Here is a 16,081-nt window from a genome sequence, read left to right as displayed (position 1 = left end):
CTAACAAATATTAGTTGCCAAGCTAATATAGTTTGAATATAGTTTGAATGGCTAATCTTAAATTTTGAACAAATTGTAATGTGTCTCTAATATTCCCAAAACACGAGAGTTCTTTGTAAGCTTATTTGTTATTAAGATTGTCTGTTGTCGTCGATATCATTAGTATAATTGAAGCTGGTCTCTTCATGCATAGCATGTCCATAGCCATATCACATTATGTTTCGTTATTTTGCAGGTGGAAGAAATATTATTGACAGATGAACCAATAACATCATTTAAAGGTACATGCTTTTTGTAATGTATTGCTGGCTGGTATACGGCTATACATGTAGCCTTGAAATGTTATCGTTATCATTGTTTAAGTACTACATTATGGGGTGAGAATACCGCCAAAATTAGCTTGGTGTCATTATTTGAACATTGTTTAGTTGTTTGGTCTTTATTTGGAAACTAGTTTGGTTATTATTTGGTCATTATTCGGTTATTTGGTCTTTATTTAAACAACATTTTGCTCTTATTTCATTATTGTGTTATTACTGCAGCATCGTATTGCTATTGTTTCATTATTTCAACTTTATTTCTTAATTATTACATTATTGTGTAATTGCTACAATATTATTTTGTCATTGTTTCATTATGTTACAATTGTTTCGTTATTTAGACATTATCTTGACATTCAATTGTCATAAGATTCGGTTATTTTCACGTCCAAATGTCTTGACATTCAGGTCGCTTAACTTGCGATTACCTGAACATTCGGTTCGCTTGACTTGCGATTACCTCAACATTCGATTACCTGACCTACATTAGCTGACCCCGCTATACATGTAGTATTCAATCCATAGTCCCGGGCCGCCTCCGATAAAGCATTGCTCAAGATGGCAATGCGGTCTTTGTAAAAGTTAGCGGGAATTTCTAAATAATGGTCGTTTCATCAACATCCAGGGAAATGACTGAGGTCGTCAGAGCCTGCCGTGACGCAATACATGTATCAAATGCCGCAAACTTGGTTAGAGAATATTACTTCTCCATATGCGACGACTGAAGTGAGGAAGAATTATTACACAGTTGATCGTGACACGGTCAATAACCGGCCTTTCATCAGACTTGGTAGTGCCATCACAGTTATTTTTTTTTAGTAAAAGTTGAACCATGTATCATTCTGATTCTCATTCCCCGGCCTCTCTTATTTCAGGTACTTATTGACAGACATATTCCTGTTATGGGCGTGATTTTTTACGTTCACTCCATAATTGTCAAGATGCCGATATATTTGTACGTCTAATTTGTAGCGCGCCATTCATTTCATGGCGCTACGAAATCGGATGTCTTCGTTGGTAACAACTGCATTGGCAATGAATTTGTGGGTTTCATTGCCAATAGCAATCACGTCAGTGTCACGAGAGTTTTTCGCCAGCCATGCCTCGCATCTGCAGTAATCATAATTATGCTGTCTTCGAGGTTTTCGTAAATGTCGACTTCCTCTCGCAAAGCAGTTTCATGGTTTCAATTTTGTTTTGATTCGATTTATGTGAATGTCTCCTCCGTCAAATTCCCCATATATTACTGGCCAAAGTAGCCTATTCCAAAGATTGACAAAACCCAATTCTGTAGTTGACTAGAAATTTGCTATTTTGTAGACGGGGAGCTGAATTCCATTGAAATGCATGCCCCGGACAAAACGGGTTTTCATAAGTTGCGCCATGGACTAAATAAACTGAGCTGCAGTTGTAACTGTGAAATTTCGCTTGCTGCTCAATGTTCTCGATAGATGAAACTGTGGTTATAAACATTTGCTGCTTAGTATCACCACACAATGTATTTACGTAATTTCCAGAAATATCAGTATGTGTGGGCGGGATTCATTCGTTTTATCGATCTTTATATATATCCTTTGACGGCTTATAGAATAATGTATGTTTGTGTTTATTCATATCACATTTTTTGACAGTATACTTCTTAGACTCATCATTTCATAACCATATGTTTTCTCCGTATTTCATTTTATGCATGGGAAACTACTAGTAAGCACACCGAGCATTAATTTGGCCAATATTTGTTCGAACATCGGATTAAACACCGTATTTCTATTGGGTCAACGAGAACGCATCCGCCCTAACAAATTTTAATCGACGGGATCTATGGCAACGTTGTGCGTTTTTGGCACTCGTTTTAGTTCACATCTGTAATCCAGATGGGGCGGGACGAAATTTTGAATCGGGGGAGAGATCTGCTGACAAACTCTAGGAGGTCCGGGGGCATGCAAAAATCTGAAATCTGGACCCTCTAAAACGCTATTTCCTGCATTTTGAGGGGAAAATTTTGCTGACACAAAGGGTTTCCGCTTTTGGAGGGGCGACGCCCCCAACATTTTCTTCGTGGGGCGACCGCTGCCACTGTGTACGTATGCCATTGAAGAATAAATCGAGGTTGAGTTGCAATTTTCACGACGTGTCCGTTTCAGTTTCACTGCTAAGAAGATCGAACCCCTCACACATACGCGGGTCATAGTTTGGAGTAAATTCATATCGTTTTCTAACGAAACTAAACTAAATGGTCCTTTTTAGGGCCACCATATCTTCCCAAAAGAGTGATACCGTACTAAAAATTACATAATTTTATTATATTCACACAGAAGTAATAAACTGTCACACATACTCGCCGCGACTGACAAATTACTCTTTGTGTGGAGTATAAACAAGGAAAAATTATCTCTGCGTGTTTTTTCCGTGTCCCTAAATCTTTTGAATGAAATAAAAAAAACACCGATGCACGCATGTCAATGTTACTATAGTAGTCTGAGATGTTATGACTTAGGGTTAGAAGTACTTTAGGATCAACTACTAGTATCTTATTTCGGGCTCGAAAAGACTAATTGATATAGAGGAAAATACTTTAATTTAGGTGGAATTAATTTTCGCTGTTATTTCCCCCCGGCAATGTGTGTTTTTTTAATTATACCCTGCCTGGCTGTTTTGCCCGACCTGCGATATTTGTTATGTAAGTACCCTACTCACTAAAAAAAAAGTTTCCCTGTCCTTCCATTTGTTTAAAGAAATCTTCTCTGCCCACTAGGGGGGGGGGGAGTACTGATATTTCCCGCCCCTACAAAAAATAGAAAAAATCCCCTGCCCTCAACAAAAATCACTTGGAACAGCTTTTCCGATGAACAGCTCCATTGGCTGCACCTGACTGTAACACAGTCCTGCATGATTGTAATACATTAGTAATGCCGGCGCCAGTTCCAACAAGCCGCCTCGTCACCAGAAACAAATTGTTATATTCACTTTTCACAGCTTAGACCACAGGAAGCCAAGGAACTATAATAAACTGTACGCGGTACGCGAGGCGGGCCGGCGTGTTCGGCTGGTATCGGCTAGTGTATTAGAAATAGACAAGGGATAAAGGCTCTAGCCAGCTCACATTTTTAAACTGGAAAAACAGACGAAAAGAATGAAAAATAAAATCTATAAAAAAATTGAAGAATATTAGTTGCTCTTTCAAATTTCGCGAGTTCACGACACGGTAACCAGTCTTGTCATTGGTTCTTGGCACATTCTGGTCATCATCTGATGATCAAGTCGAATCATCTCTCGCGTCGTGTCAAAAACAAGTTTTGCGGCATTTGATATTTCGTCACGACAGGCTCTGGCGACCTCAGTCAGTTCCTTGGATATTGATGAAACGGCCATCATTTAGAAATTCCCGCTAACTTTTACAAAGGCTACATTGCATTTTCACACGCAACGTAATATTACCGTAATTGGTATAGTACAGGTGTGATGGTTCAAATACCAAAATGGCAACAGTAACAGAAAGACTTCCCTGGCGGCGATGATAAAATACGAATACGGAGCCAACAGATGAGGTTTCAACTGGTACAGGTATTATTATACTCTGCAAACATCAAGTACAATAACGCGGTAAAACTTCACTACTCCAATAACTAGATACTTAAACTCCAATACAATTCAACGAGATCTCCGATCTGATCTCAGTGCTGAACAACTCCCCTATATATACCCACACTGTCTATAAATAGACCATTAAATCAGCATACATAATGAGTCTGGAACTTACTACAAATTTCTAGAATGTTCCATTACCTTCTATTGCCTTCTACAGTGTCCTATTACCTATTCAACCAACTTCTAAAAATTCCACCCAGACACAGTACGGTTCTAGAACATTCTCAATCACACGGAAGTGGTAAACAAATCGTATGCGACATGCATCATGAGCAATGCTTTATCGGAGGCGGCCCGCGACTATGGATTGAATAATACATGTATAGCGGGGTCAGCTAATGTAAGTCAGGTAATCGAATGTTGAGGTAATCGCAAGTCAAGCGAACCGAATTTTGAGGTAATCGCAAGTCAAGCGAACCGAATGTCAAGGCATTTGGACGTGAAAATAACCGAATCTTATGACAATTGAATGTCAAGATAATGTCTAAATAACGACACAATTGTAACATAATGAAAAATGGCAATTCATATTGTAGCAGTTACACAATAATGAAATAATTAAGAAATAAAGTTGAAATAATGAAACAATAACAATACGATACTGCAGTAATAACACAATAATGGAATAAGCGCAAAATAATGTTTAAATAAAAACCAAATAACCGAATAATGACCAAATAATAACCAAACAAGTTTCCAAATAAAGACCAAACAAATAACACCGAGCTAATTTTGGCGGTATTCTCACCCCATACTATATGTGTATTAATGTTTAATCGATATTTAACACCATTCAAGAATCATCGAAATGACAGTAAATTTGGTTCATTTTTGTAGATGGAGTATTATTAGAACAAAATAGATCAAATCAAAATGGTGATATTATTGGTGCTGTTGTTTCTGTCATTATGGTTTGTATAGTTATTGCGGCCATATTAGTTGCAGTTTTTATTATAAGAAGGTAAATGTAACATTTTGTAATTTACAATGCCTGTGAAATGGCTGCTGTTATTTCGCCTAAAATCATTCATTGGTACATCAGTATTATTATTTTTTATGCTTCTAAGCATAAAATATGTTTTAAAGTGAACAAAATGCGTCTCAAACTCAGTCTACGGCAACTCTATTTTTGTGTATTCTAAAACGAGGCTCCGCAATTGCATACAGAAGTTCCCTTGTGACATGAGAAGGAGAACATGCTAGGAAGCTTGTATTGCCGATACGTGAATATAAGGCACATTTACTGTACAGTTTTCTCATCTTTGACTAAATTGCCATTCATGTACTTGTTCGTCGAGGAGAATGAACCATAATGAACACATAATATGAAGTTTGTCGCATAGGGTTGAGTTAGATGCGAAATATGTCCTTTCTGGCGTAGCTGATCGCTGTTTTACACTGTCGCTGGACCTCGTCACTGGACAACATTCAAGTTGGTAAAAAGTTAGAAAGAACTACAACGGGCTTGGTGTGGACTAACACAGTTACTTATATGGTAGTCAGTCGAAGTGTTGACATCTATTTCCACAGAACTTTCTACACCTATTTTGATCATCGCCAAGTTTGTCAAAATCGTATTTGACTCCATAGAATTGTCTCGTGATTTAGTATTTCTAGGCACGTCACTACACTGTTTTATTTCATTGATCGTCTGAGTAAAAAAAAAGGAAACGTATTTTAAACATATCTTAAACGTTTAACTATAGTGATCAATAAAATAAGGAAATATTTATTTTAAAAAACGACAAATCACAGTTACTAAATAAACGACAGCCGAAATGAAATGAATTGACATTTGCGTGAATGGTGGCGTTTGATTGGATAACAAAAATAATTGAGAGCGACACTTATATAACCAAATTCAGACTGGGTTCGTGTTACCGTGATTGTTATAATTAAGACATGATATTAGAAATTTACTTGGTTGAAACACATTGACAGTCCAACCCCGGATTCTTATTCCATAAATTATTACGCAGATCAAGCTGCAAGTAAAGGTAACATAGGTGTGAATTCGACATTCAACACCAATCAGCGAACAATTCAGAAACTGTTGGCCTGCGAAAATGAAAACAATTAGCAGTGTGTAAGTGCTGCATAATTACTGCTTGTCCGACGCTTCGTTTTCGCGTCACTATCAAAATTATTGCTACCTCTTACATAACGAACAAGTGTTGGTATTGCGACGCTTCTCTTTAAAACCTAGTTGTTCTTTCATGAAGGGGACAGTTTTTCGAAAAAAGAATTTCATGTAAAGTGGACACTACATATGATGGTATAAAAAGAAGGTCCGTTCCAACCTTTTCTATTTACATTCACGGCTTTCTTTCACTGATGTCGCACCTTCGGATCAATTGGAAACGTGTACACCACTCCTCCCGCCCACAGCACACTGTTTAACCATAATAAATGTTTGTTGTGAAAAAAATCTCTAAAAATAGACAAAAAAAATGTATATCGTTTAAAAGTATGACGCAGTGTTATAAAAGTACGGCTCAAGTATATAGTTTCCATTCATATTTTGGCATTGGGTGGTGCACTTTAACTTCGACGAGAGTCGGAAATCCGAAAACAGTCGACTGTTTCAGGATAGGTTGGTGTGGCTGCAGCACAAGAAATATTTCATATTTACTTGGATACGAGTAATCATTTTCAACAACAAAATCAATAACTGTCCATTTCAGTGGGACACAGATCTAAAATGGAAAACGTGTGGGTTGGCATTTCACAGACACTTTTAAATGTATTATAATGGTCATGTACAATGCAGATTTTCAGAATATAATTTGTGCATATGTTATGTCAAGGCATCTGACTTATTTTATGTCTGAACTGCTTTTGTATTGGCCACCTTCCTATGTTTAGTAATGGGATGGTAACTTACTGTCTGGGAACAAGAACAATTAAGTTCAGCGATCCTTAAGGATATAGTAGAGGTTTTTTGGGAGTAAAATCTTAATTATACCTTTTAGTTCTGTAGTCATTGAAGATGGCCAAGCGGAATTCATGGGTTGACCACACCTGTCATCGTCCGTCCTGCGTCACCTTTTTTAATTCCAACGACTTCTTCTTCAAAACCACCAGCTGGATTGCTTTGCTATTCATACCACACCTACCTGGGATGGTCCTCCGTCAGATTTGTTAATTTCATGACATCACATTTACCTCTGTTATTTTGTGGAATATTTTTGTTATTTATGGTTAAAAATGTTGATTTTACCGTTTGTTTTTCGTCAATTTTTATATTTAGCCCATTTTTGCGCATTTTCTACTTCTTCTCCAAAACCACCTGCCACATTGCTTAGAAATCCATAATGTAGACACCTGGACTAGTCCCTCTCAAGTTTGTTCATTTGGCGAAGATATCTTTATTTTTGTGGAAGTTATGATTTTTTATTGGGGATTTTTTCACTTTCTCATATATATGGGCTATGTATAATGCATGGACTCCAGTAGACAATTATATCAGTTGGAAGCTAGGCTTTCCCAGTACACATTGTCTTGGAAAATGAACTGGATGGGCCAATATTTTCCAGAAATGCTCAAGTGCAGGTTAAGGTCAAGGTTTTTATGTTTGCTGCTTTTATGTGGGTGATACTGAACAGTGAGTGTGGGAGGAACTAAAACACCTCCCCAAAAATCTTCAAGGCTGGGTCAGGGTCATCTGAAGGCCCCCGGTCAGGGTCATCTGAAGGTCACATATTGATTGCATTGGAGTGTATTGGGAACAGGAGGTCATGCCTCTGTTAAGATCTTTCAAGGAAGGGTCAGGGTCATCTCAAGATCACATGTCAATTCAGTCACATGTACAGTAACCAAATAAAGAAAAAATATATTCTGATAATAGTTACAACAATTTCATGTTTCAACTTCAATTACATTACATACACAAATATGTTTCCTCTAACGGGATATGCTCTTCCACTGACCATTGCCACAATTACTAAAATTTCATAGATTCCACTTCTCCTGTCCACCTAGTAACTGCCCTCTGTACTTGTCAATTACAGTGGAGCTCTACCAACCGCAAGGTCGCTTGTTTAGGGTAAAGTCGCGGTTTTCATAAAATATAAAGGTTGAAATGGTTAAGCATGACGCTTCTGATAATATAATTACATGTATTTCATTACACTAACACTACTACATCTATAAAATATGTACGAACATTCAAATACTTAATTTTTGTTTACATTGGATAGAGCAACAATAGCATTTTATCACTAAATGTAGATGATTACACTGACAGTTTGAGCAGTTAAATTATTAATTATAACTACAAGCAGAAAGAGGTATAAACATGAAATCATTACGAGAATATAGCACATGCACGTATAGACTCAGCCATGCAGTATACGACTGCACCAACTTTTGATAGCTACTGTTGATATAATCACTGTATGATTCTCATAATAACCAAAATAGTCAAAATAGCTCTCCCATGTGTATCATTATGGCCGATATGTTTATTGTAATTTGTCAATCTTTTAGAATTTTTTGGCAAGTTGTTGGTAGTATTGACTGTTAGTATTATGAACTATTAATTTAATAAAAGTGAAAATTACTGTCACATGTAATGTAATGTAATGTGTTATTTATTTAATATTGCATAATATAATATTGCAGTGTTGATGTTCGTTTTTCTTTGTTATTAAATATTAGGCGTCTAAGAAAACAGAAAAGAAGTAATGAACATGAAGCAAGTGGCCACAATGTACTATCAGAGAATGCTTATGTAAATGTGGATACTATGATAACAAGCTCAGAAAGGGGTAAGATCGTTGCCCATGTTAAAATATCCTGGACATTGTGATTTTTCACTGTGATTAATTCATCCAACCCTTGGCATTGTTTATATAGTATATATACATTGTTTCAATCTATTTTTGCTCCGTTGTCGACTTTGTCATATGAATGACTGTCTGGCGTCTATATCAATATTTTTACTTTTTTGACTACATCTTGATGAAATCTTTAATTCTCTAATTTTGGTCAATATTTTTGGTAAGAAGTGATCTTTCTGATTTCTTGTCGAAAACAGCAAGTCCGATTGCTTTGATACTATACATATAGGTATACACACTGTACCTCCGTCGAATTTGTTCATATTTATAACGATATCTTCAACTCCCTAATTTCGATGATTTGTTTTGTCATTTTTTGTAAAAAGTTATATTTTTGACTTGTTGAAAACCGCAATTCCGATTGCTTACATATTATATATATATATGTAGAGAGAGAGGAATTAATACGCAACTACATGAATATTGAAACTCGACAGCACTGTTTTGTAAGGTACAAGTACGATTGATTGTGTATTAACAACGTTTGTTTGGCGTGGGCGATGATGTTTATTTCTTCATCCGGGATATTATAGTGTGTGAGGTACTGTCGGTGCTGTCGAGTTTCAATACTCGTGTAGTTGCGTATTAATTCCTATATCACCGTATTCTACCCGTTCTACATATACTTTGTATTGAGCACTTTTGTTTTGGAATAATCGACTTTCGTATCTACATAAATATTTTTATAATTGTTGCTAAAAAGTTATATTTTTGACCTCCTGTTGGAAACCGAAAGTCCGGTTGTTATGATATTATATATATACGTACTACAGGTTCATTTCTTCATTTTTAGAGGCCTATTGTTGTATTATTTGTTAATTGTGTTAATTATGATCTCTCAATTCTTTTCTTTGTTTATGTTCTCGTTACACTTTGTGTGACCTTACTGCTAAATTATTGTTCTTGTTAATCTTTCCTACATAGATAATATTACACCTTTCACAGATAAAGAAACTGGTGAATCTCAATATATGAATATAACTATCACGCCAACAAAAGTGCCAACTCCTGAACCAACCGAACCAACCAAGCCAAGGAGTCTTCCTCCAAAGCCAAAACCTAAAGCCAAGCCAATACATAACTCGCAGTACACAATTCAAGTTAAAGATTTGGCTGATTATGTTATTAAGAAACGAGAAGAAAACGATTTTGTTGCACAATTTAAGGTATGCTATATTTTATTACCATGTATATAATATCAGGATATAATCTTATACAAAGTTTGGAGTATCTTTACCAAATCGGAATAGAATATAATGCATTTTATATACATTTATTTATAACTAATTATAATGCATTTAAAATACGTTGCCTATAAAACATGCTTAGAATCAGCTGAAGAATATGCATTATATTTTGAGTAACTACTATTAGTTTATTATTAATTTCTTTTATCGACTCGAAAACTTAATTCTGATGGGAATTTGAACAAACTACATTTAGTGTATACTTTAGTTAATACGCAACTACATGAATATTGAAACTCGACAGCACTGTTTTGTAAGGTACAAGTACCTCACTCTTTTGTTTAGTGGTGGGGTCTAAAAATTATGATAAATTTTTCTCCAAACACAAAATGCTGGAGCAATTATACGGGCTACAGCGAGCAAGAATTTTCCATTGTATTTTATATTCAAAATATTTCTCTTTGAATGACCAGACGTGTTTACTTAGTTCCGTTGCACTTCTGGAGCCGTGGTTGCGAAATGAGGCCGTGTGGTTTCTGTATCTTGTTTTGAACTCATTACCAGTAAGTCCGACGTACGTTTCGCTGGTGTGTTTGTCTAAACGCGTAACATCCGCTTTGTATACGATGCCAGACTGCAAACACTTCCCGTCTAGTGGACATGTTTTTTTTGTGTTTTTTTCTGGCAATTGCATAACTTGTTAGCTTTCGTTTCGTCAGTCATAGTGTTATTTTCGGTCGCGAGTTGGTGTTTGTTTTTCTTGTTGATGGTATCTTTGATGTTGTTCATACAGCTATAGCTGACTTTGATTGTATTTCTGTTAAGAAAATGCATTATATTTTGAGTAACTACTATTAGTTTATTATTAATTTCTTTTATCGACTCAAAAACTTAATTCTGATGGGAGTTTGAACAAACTACATTTAGTGTATACTTTAGGTACCAAGGTGTCATTCACAGTCATGGATAGCTTTTAGGGTCATGTCTGTGCATATTAAATAGCTAATTATCTCATTTCAGCCTTTTAAAGGAAAATCTCAAAAAGTTCTCTGCGAATTTTTATCAAATTTAGTATACAAGTTCCTTGAGTAAATATGCAGACTTTAGTTTGGGGTCTTGTCTGTGCATTATAATTATTTCATTTGGGACTGTGTATGCATAATCTTAAAACTGATGAATGGATTTTGCTCAAATTTAGTACATTTGTACATTGTGATAATACAGACAAATTTAGTTTTTGAACCATGTCAGTGCATAATAAATAGCTAATTTGCATATTGATTATGTTACTTCATATGCTTGCAAAATTTCAAAAATGATCAAATTTGGTACCTTGTGATAATAGGGCGATGTCCATGCATATTAAGTAGTTAATTTAGATATTAAAGGGAACCTCAATCCAAACAACATAATGACCCCTAAAGAAAAAGCTCCACAAATGTAGGAGAATGCAATTTACACTTTTTTATATCAGTTTTCATTCTCTAGATATTCAACTTTTCATCGGTATTATGTAGTCAGCCATTTTGATTCTCAAGCAAAGGATTATGGGTAAAGTATGACATCATAGAATCTGTTGTCAGAAATTGAGAAAATTATTTTATTTCAGCAAAATCTTAAAACCTCTGAGCTTGGAGTAATGTGCAGACATAATTAGTGTTAGAGTCATGTCCATACATATTAAGAGTTTAAATTTGGTTTACAGTTCTGATTAGTCTATGCTTGAAATATTGATTAACGTATTCAAATGTCACTTGGTACATAGGCAGTCTGGAATATTTCATATATGAAATCCACGATATGTCTTATATATACATAGATATAATATTAGAATGGTAACAATTACTGACATCTTAAATGTTATTTTTTATTTTCAGTTGTTGCCTAAAAGCGAAAATACGGAAATTTCCTATGAAGCTGCCAGGATTCCAGAGAACAAATCAAAGAACAGATTTCGTAATGTTCTTTCTTGTGAGTATATAGGTTGTTTAGGGAGAACACTTCTTTGTGCGTTTGGGTTTTTATTGGTTGTTTTTTTTTTTACTTTGCTTGCACTGTGAATAAAGCGAAATTATGTTATTAACTGATTTTTTTTTGTTTCAATACCTCTCACTTGTATGTTTTTTTCTAAATATTTGATGAAACATGTTGCCTAAACATAGTATGTCACTTTACAGCCACATATATCATTGATATTTTCAATATTCAACATAATAAATTCAGTGAAACTGTGCCAAAACATACTAGTCATCTGGTTATGCATCTCTGCCGTACATGTATATGCAGGTAGTCTTATCTAGTGGTTAGTTTGTGTTTCTTTTGATTAACTTTATTTAATTTTTCAATATAGATGATCATTCTAGAGTGGTATTGGATGTGATTAACGATGACCCCAATTCGGATTATATCAATGCTAACTATATTGATGTGAGTACCTACATTATTAGAATTGTTAAGATTCAATATTGACAATATAAATTACAGTCAGAGCGTAATTTAACTCCAGAGCTGGCTATCAACTCGCTTTGCCTCTTTAGAAAACCTACAATTGTTATCAAAATTTCCAACTTATTTCTTGTAGTATTGACCCACTTCTTACTAGTATATGAGATATATTTGGCATAATTTAGATATATGATGGGTTTAAAAAACGATCGAGCTGCATGTAAAGTTAGGTAAATGTTAAGTTACGCTGGGTCTGTACTTTACATTGTACATGTAGTAAGTATGACATATACTGCTGATTATAGAATCTGAATATTTGACTTATTTTTTTAATGACAGGGTTACCAGAAAAATAATGCATACATTGCCACCCAAGGTAAGCTTGGCTTTTGTAACCAATCTCCTTCCTATGTAGGAGCTCTATTTCACTTCCATGTGTGAAGCACACAATGGGAGTCTTTGCAGTTAGTGTGTCTGTATGTGTGTGTCTGTCTGTTCCTCTGCTATCTCAAGAACCATACATCGGTTTTTGATCAAACTTGGTGCATAGATGCCTTGGGCCAATGCGCAGATTTGATTGGGTTTCAGTAAAAATCCATGCATATTAATTACCTAATTTGCATGATAATTAGCTAATTGTTAGCTGTTCCATGACTGTTCCATCGATATCTAAACAACCACTCATTGGATTTTGATGAAACTTGGTACATAGATGCTCTGAACTAATGCTAGGTTTTGATTAGTTTTTTGGCTAAATATCCATGCATACAAATTATTTAATTTGCATAATGATTAGTAAATTTTCGGTTTTTCCACTAATATATCAAGTACTAATCATAACACTTCAATGAAACTTGGTACATAGTTGTCATAGGACACTGCACAGACCTGATAGTTTTTAGGGTAATATCAGTACATATTAATTACCTAATTTACATAATTAATTAATTTTCAGCTTTTGGTATTTCAAGTAGTGAGCATAACATTTCAATGAAACTTGGTACTTAGATACTCAAGGACTATGTAGAGATTGATTGTTTTGGGATAAATTTTTTTGGTTATTAATCACTTATGTGCATAATTAGTTAATTTTCAGCTTTTCCATGAATATCTAATTCATGAATATCTAAATATCGAAGTACTAATCATCACTTTTCAATGAAACTTGGTACATAGATCTTTTAGGACTATGCAGAGACCTGATTAGTTTTAGGATAAATATTTGTGCAAATTAATAACCTAATTTGCATAATTAAGTTACTGATATCACTGTACTTATCATTCATTGAGAGACAATTATACAAGACATAATGTGATAAAGTAACGAAAAACTACTGTAACTAAGGCTTGACATTCCTATCCTAGGGTTGAGTATTTTAATTACTACGCATCTGTGAGAGCACTATTTTGTGAGGTATTCAAATGTCTTTTGTTTGCGTTTGGGTATGGACGTCTACGTTTGTATGTTTTTCGTCAGTTTGTGTTACTTATGTCTTTTCCTTTCTTTTTGTTTTGTTTTTGTCAACAGTACCTATTTCTATTTATGCAAAGTTGTGGGCATTTTAGTGGCTTCAATATATTTTCCTTGCTACATAAATTATGACAATGGGTGATAACTTAAATTTCAAGATGCTTTCCCTCAATATAAGGGCTTAACTCCAACAAAAAACGTAAATCGTTTTTGAAATATCTGCAGGAAAAAAAGGCAGATATAATTTTTCTTCAAGAAACATACAGTACAAAACAGGTGGAACATACTTCGCGGAATGATTGGGGTGGTGATGTCATTTTCTTGCATGGTAACAGTCATAGTCGAGGGGTTATGGTTGTCTTTCGAAAACATTTTGACATCAGTGTCAAGAACTCCGTTGTTGACAAAAGTGGTCGGTTTATCTACGTGCGTCTTGAAATTGGCGTATGCCCCTTTCATTTGTCAATATTTACTACCCCAATTTGGAGGTCAATCAAATTTTTCACTGATGTTTATAATATAATGAATGAATGTAATTTTACTAGCGAAGACAGAATTATTATTGGTGGGGATTTTAATGTGGTGCTGAATCCAAACATTGACAAAAAGGGGGGAAGTAACAACGATGGGGGGGGACTAAAGATAGAACATGCGCTAAATTAAAAGTCATTATCAATGATTTTGAGTTGCAAGACATCTGGAGAGATAAACATCCATTTGTTAGGGGATATAGCTGGAGAGGTGGCAGTCCGATCGTTCACAGTAGTCAATTATTGGCTTGCTTCTGAGGATCTCCAAGATTTGGTTGGGACATCTGATATTCTTGCGGCAATTAAATCTGACCATTCCCTCATTACCCTTGCGATAAACATTTGGATCACTGTAAAAGGGGTTGGGGTACTGGAAAATGAACCCTTCTCTATTAAATGAAGAAGAGTATATTAACGCCTTGGAGCGGGAAAAAAAGTGGTTGGCGAGAAGAATTCGGGAATATCACGGATAAAAGAACGAAATGGGAAATTATGAAATACAAAATTAGACAATTCAGTCAAAAATATTCCAAAGAAAAGGCTAAACACAGGAGAGAAAGCGAATTAAACTTAGAGTCATAATATCATGATCTAGAATTGTTTCTTGATTCCTCAAATGACAGTAAGGTCAGTGAGGAAATCGTAACCAAAATGACTAATATTAAACAGCGATTAGATGAAATTGAAAATTATAAAATGAACGAATTAATGTTACGAGCACAAGCTCAGTGGCATGAATACGGGGAAAAGTAATAGGTACTTTTTGCCATTTGAAAAAAAAAATCATCATGATCCAGGAAAAATTCTTAATGAAGCCAAAATGTATTATACTGACCTTTACAAAGCAGGAGATCCCTGCATGTCCGATTCGTTAAATAACTTTATGTCTAATTATAAAATCCCCAAATTATCTTTATCGAACCGCGATCTGTGCAAAGGCAAACTGTCGATTCAGGAGTGTTTTTGTGCACTCAAAGAACTGCCAACTGCACCTCTCCGGGCAATGATTGTATTACTGTTGAGTTTTACTTAAAGGTTTGGTCTTGGTTTGAAGAGTTTGTAGTTGACAGTTTGAACGAAGGTCACACAAAAGGAGAACTTGGTAATTCTTGGAAGCAAGTTGTAATAACTCTGATTGACAAGAAGGGAAAAGACCGTTAAAAGCTGCATAATTGGCGCCCTATTTTTCTCTTAAATGTTGATCATGAGATAGGATTGGAGGCTCAGGCAAAACGGATATCCAAGTTTCTACCTCACATTATTCACGAGAACCAGATTGCCTACGTTCAGGGGCGTTATATTGGGGAAACGATTCGTACTATTGTGGACGTTTTAGACCACATCAAATATAATAACATTCCCGGCGTTCTTTTATGCATAGATTTCCAGAAGGCGTTTGATTCGATTAATTGTTCTTTTTTAAATCCGGCGGTCGAGAAATTTAATTTTGATCCATCCTTCATTAACTGGGTCAGATGTATATATAAAAACATTTCTAGTTGCATTATGAACAATGGGGTTAGCTCTGTTTTTTTTAATATCAATAGAGGCACTAGACAAGGAGATTCATTATCGCCTTACCTATTTTTGATCGCAGTCTAACTTATGGCGATTGCAATTAGAAATAACAATGGCATTA

General features: G+C 35.2%; 1 protein-coding gene across 1 annotated transcript in view; it reads left to right on the top strand.

Moving 5' to 3' along the window:
- The window catches only part of LOC102809392 (receptor-type tyrosine-protein phosphatase mu-like), a 54,984-nt gene that overhangs the window by 27,205 nt on the left and 11,698 nt on the right, over positions 1-16,081 (top strand). The window contains exons 14-20 of the mRNA XM_085504026.1: positions 236-281; positions 4,806-4,929; positions 8,628-8,737; positions 9,734-9,975; positions 11,874-11,967; positions 12,347-12,423; positions 12,781-12,817. Coding sequence (XP_085360152.1) covers positions 236-281; positions 4,806-4,929; positions 8,628-8,737; positions 9,734-9,975; positions 11,874-11,967; positions 12,347-12,423; positions 12,781-12,817 — 730 coding nt within the window. The remainder of the gene's footprint in view (positions 1-235; positions 282-4,805; positions 4,930-8,627; positions 8,738-9,733; positions 9,976-11,873; positions 11,968-12,346; positions 12,424-12,780; positions 12,818-16,081) is intronic.

This window comes from Saccoglossus kowalevskii, chromosome 9, assembly GCF_978046115.1.
Source record: "Saccoglossus kowalevskii chromosome 9, keSacKowa6.1, whole genome shotgun sequence".
NCBI classification, from domain to species: domain Eukaryota; kingdom Metazoa; phylum Hemichordata; class Enteropneusta; family Harrimaniidae; genus Saccoglossus; species Saccoglossus kowalevskii.
Note: the sequence above shows the minus strand (reverse complement) of the source record. Positions and strands in the feature narration are given on the sequence as shown.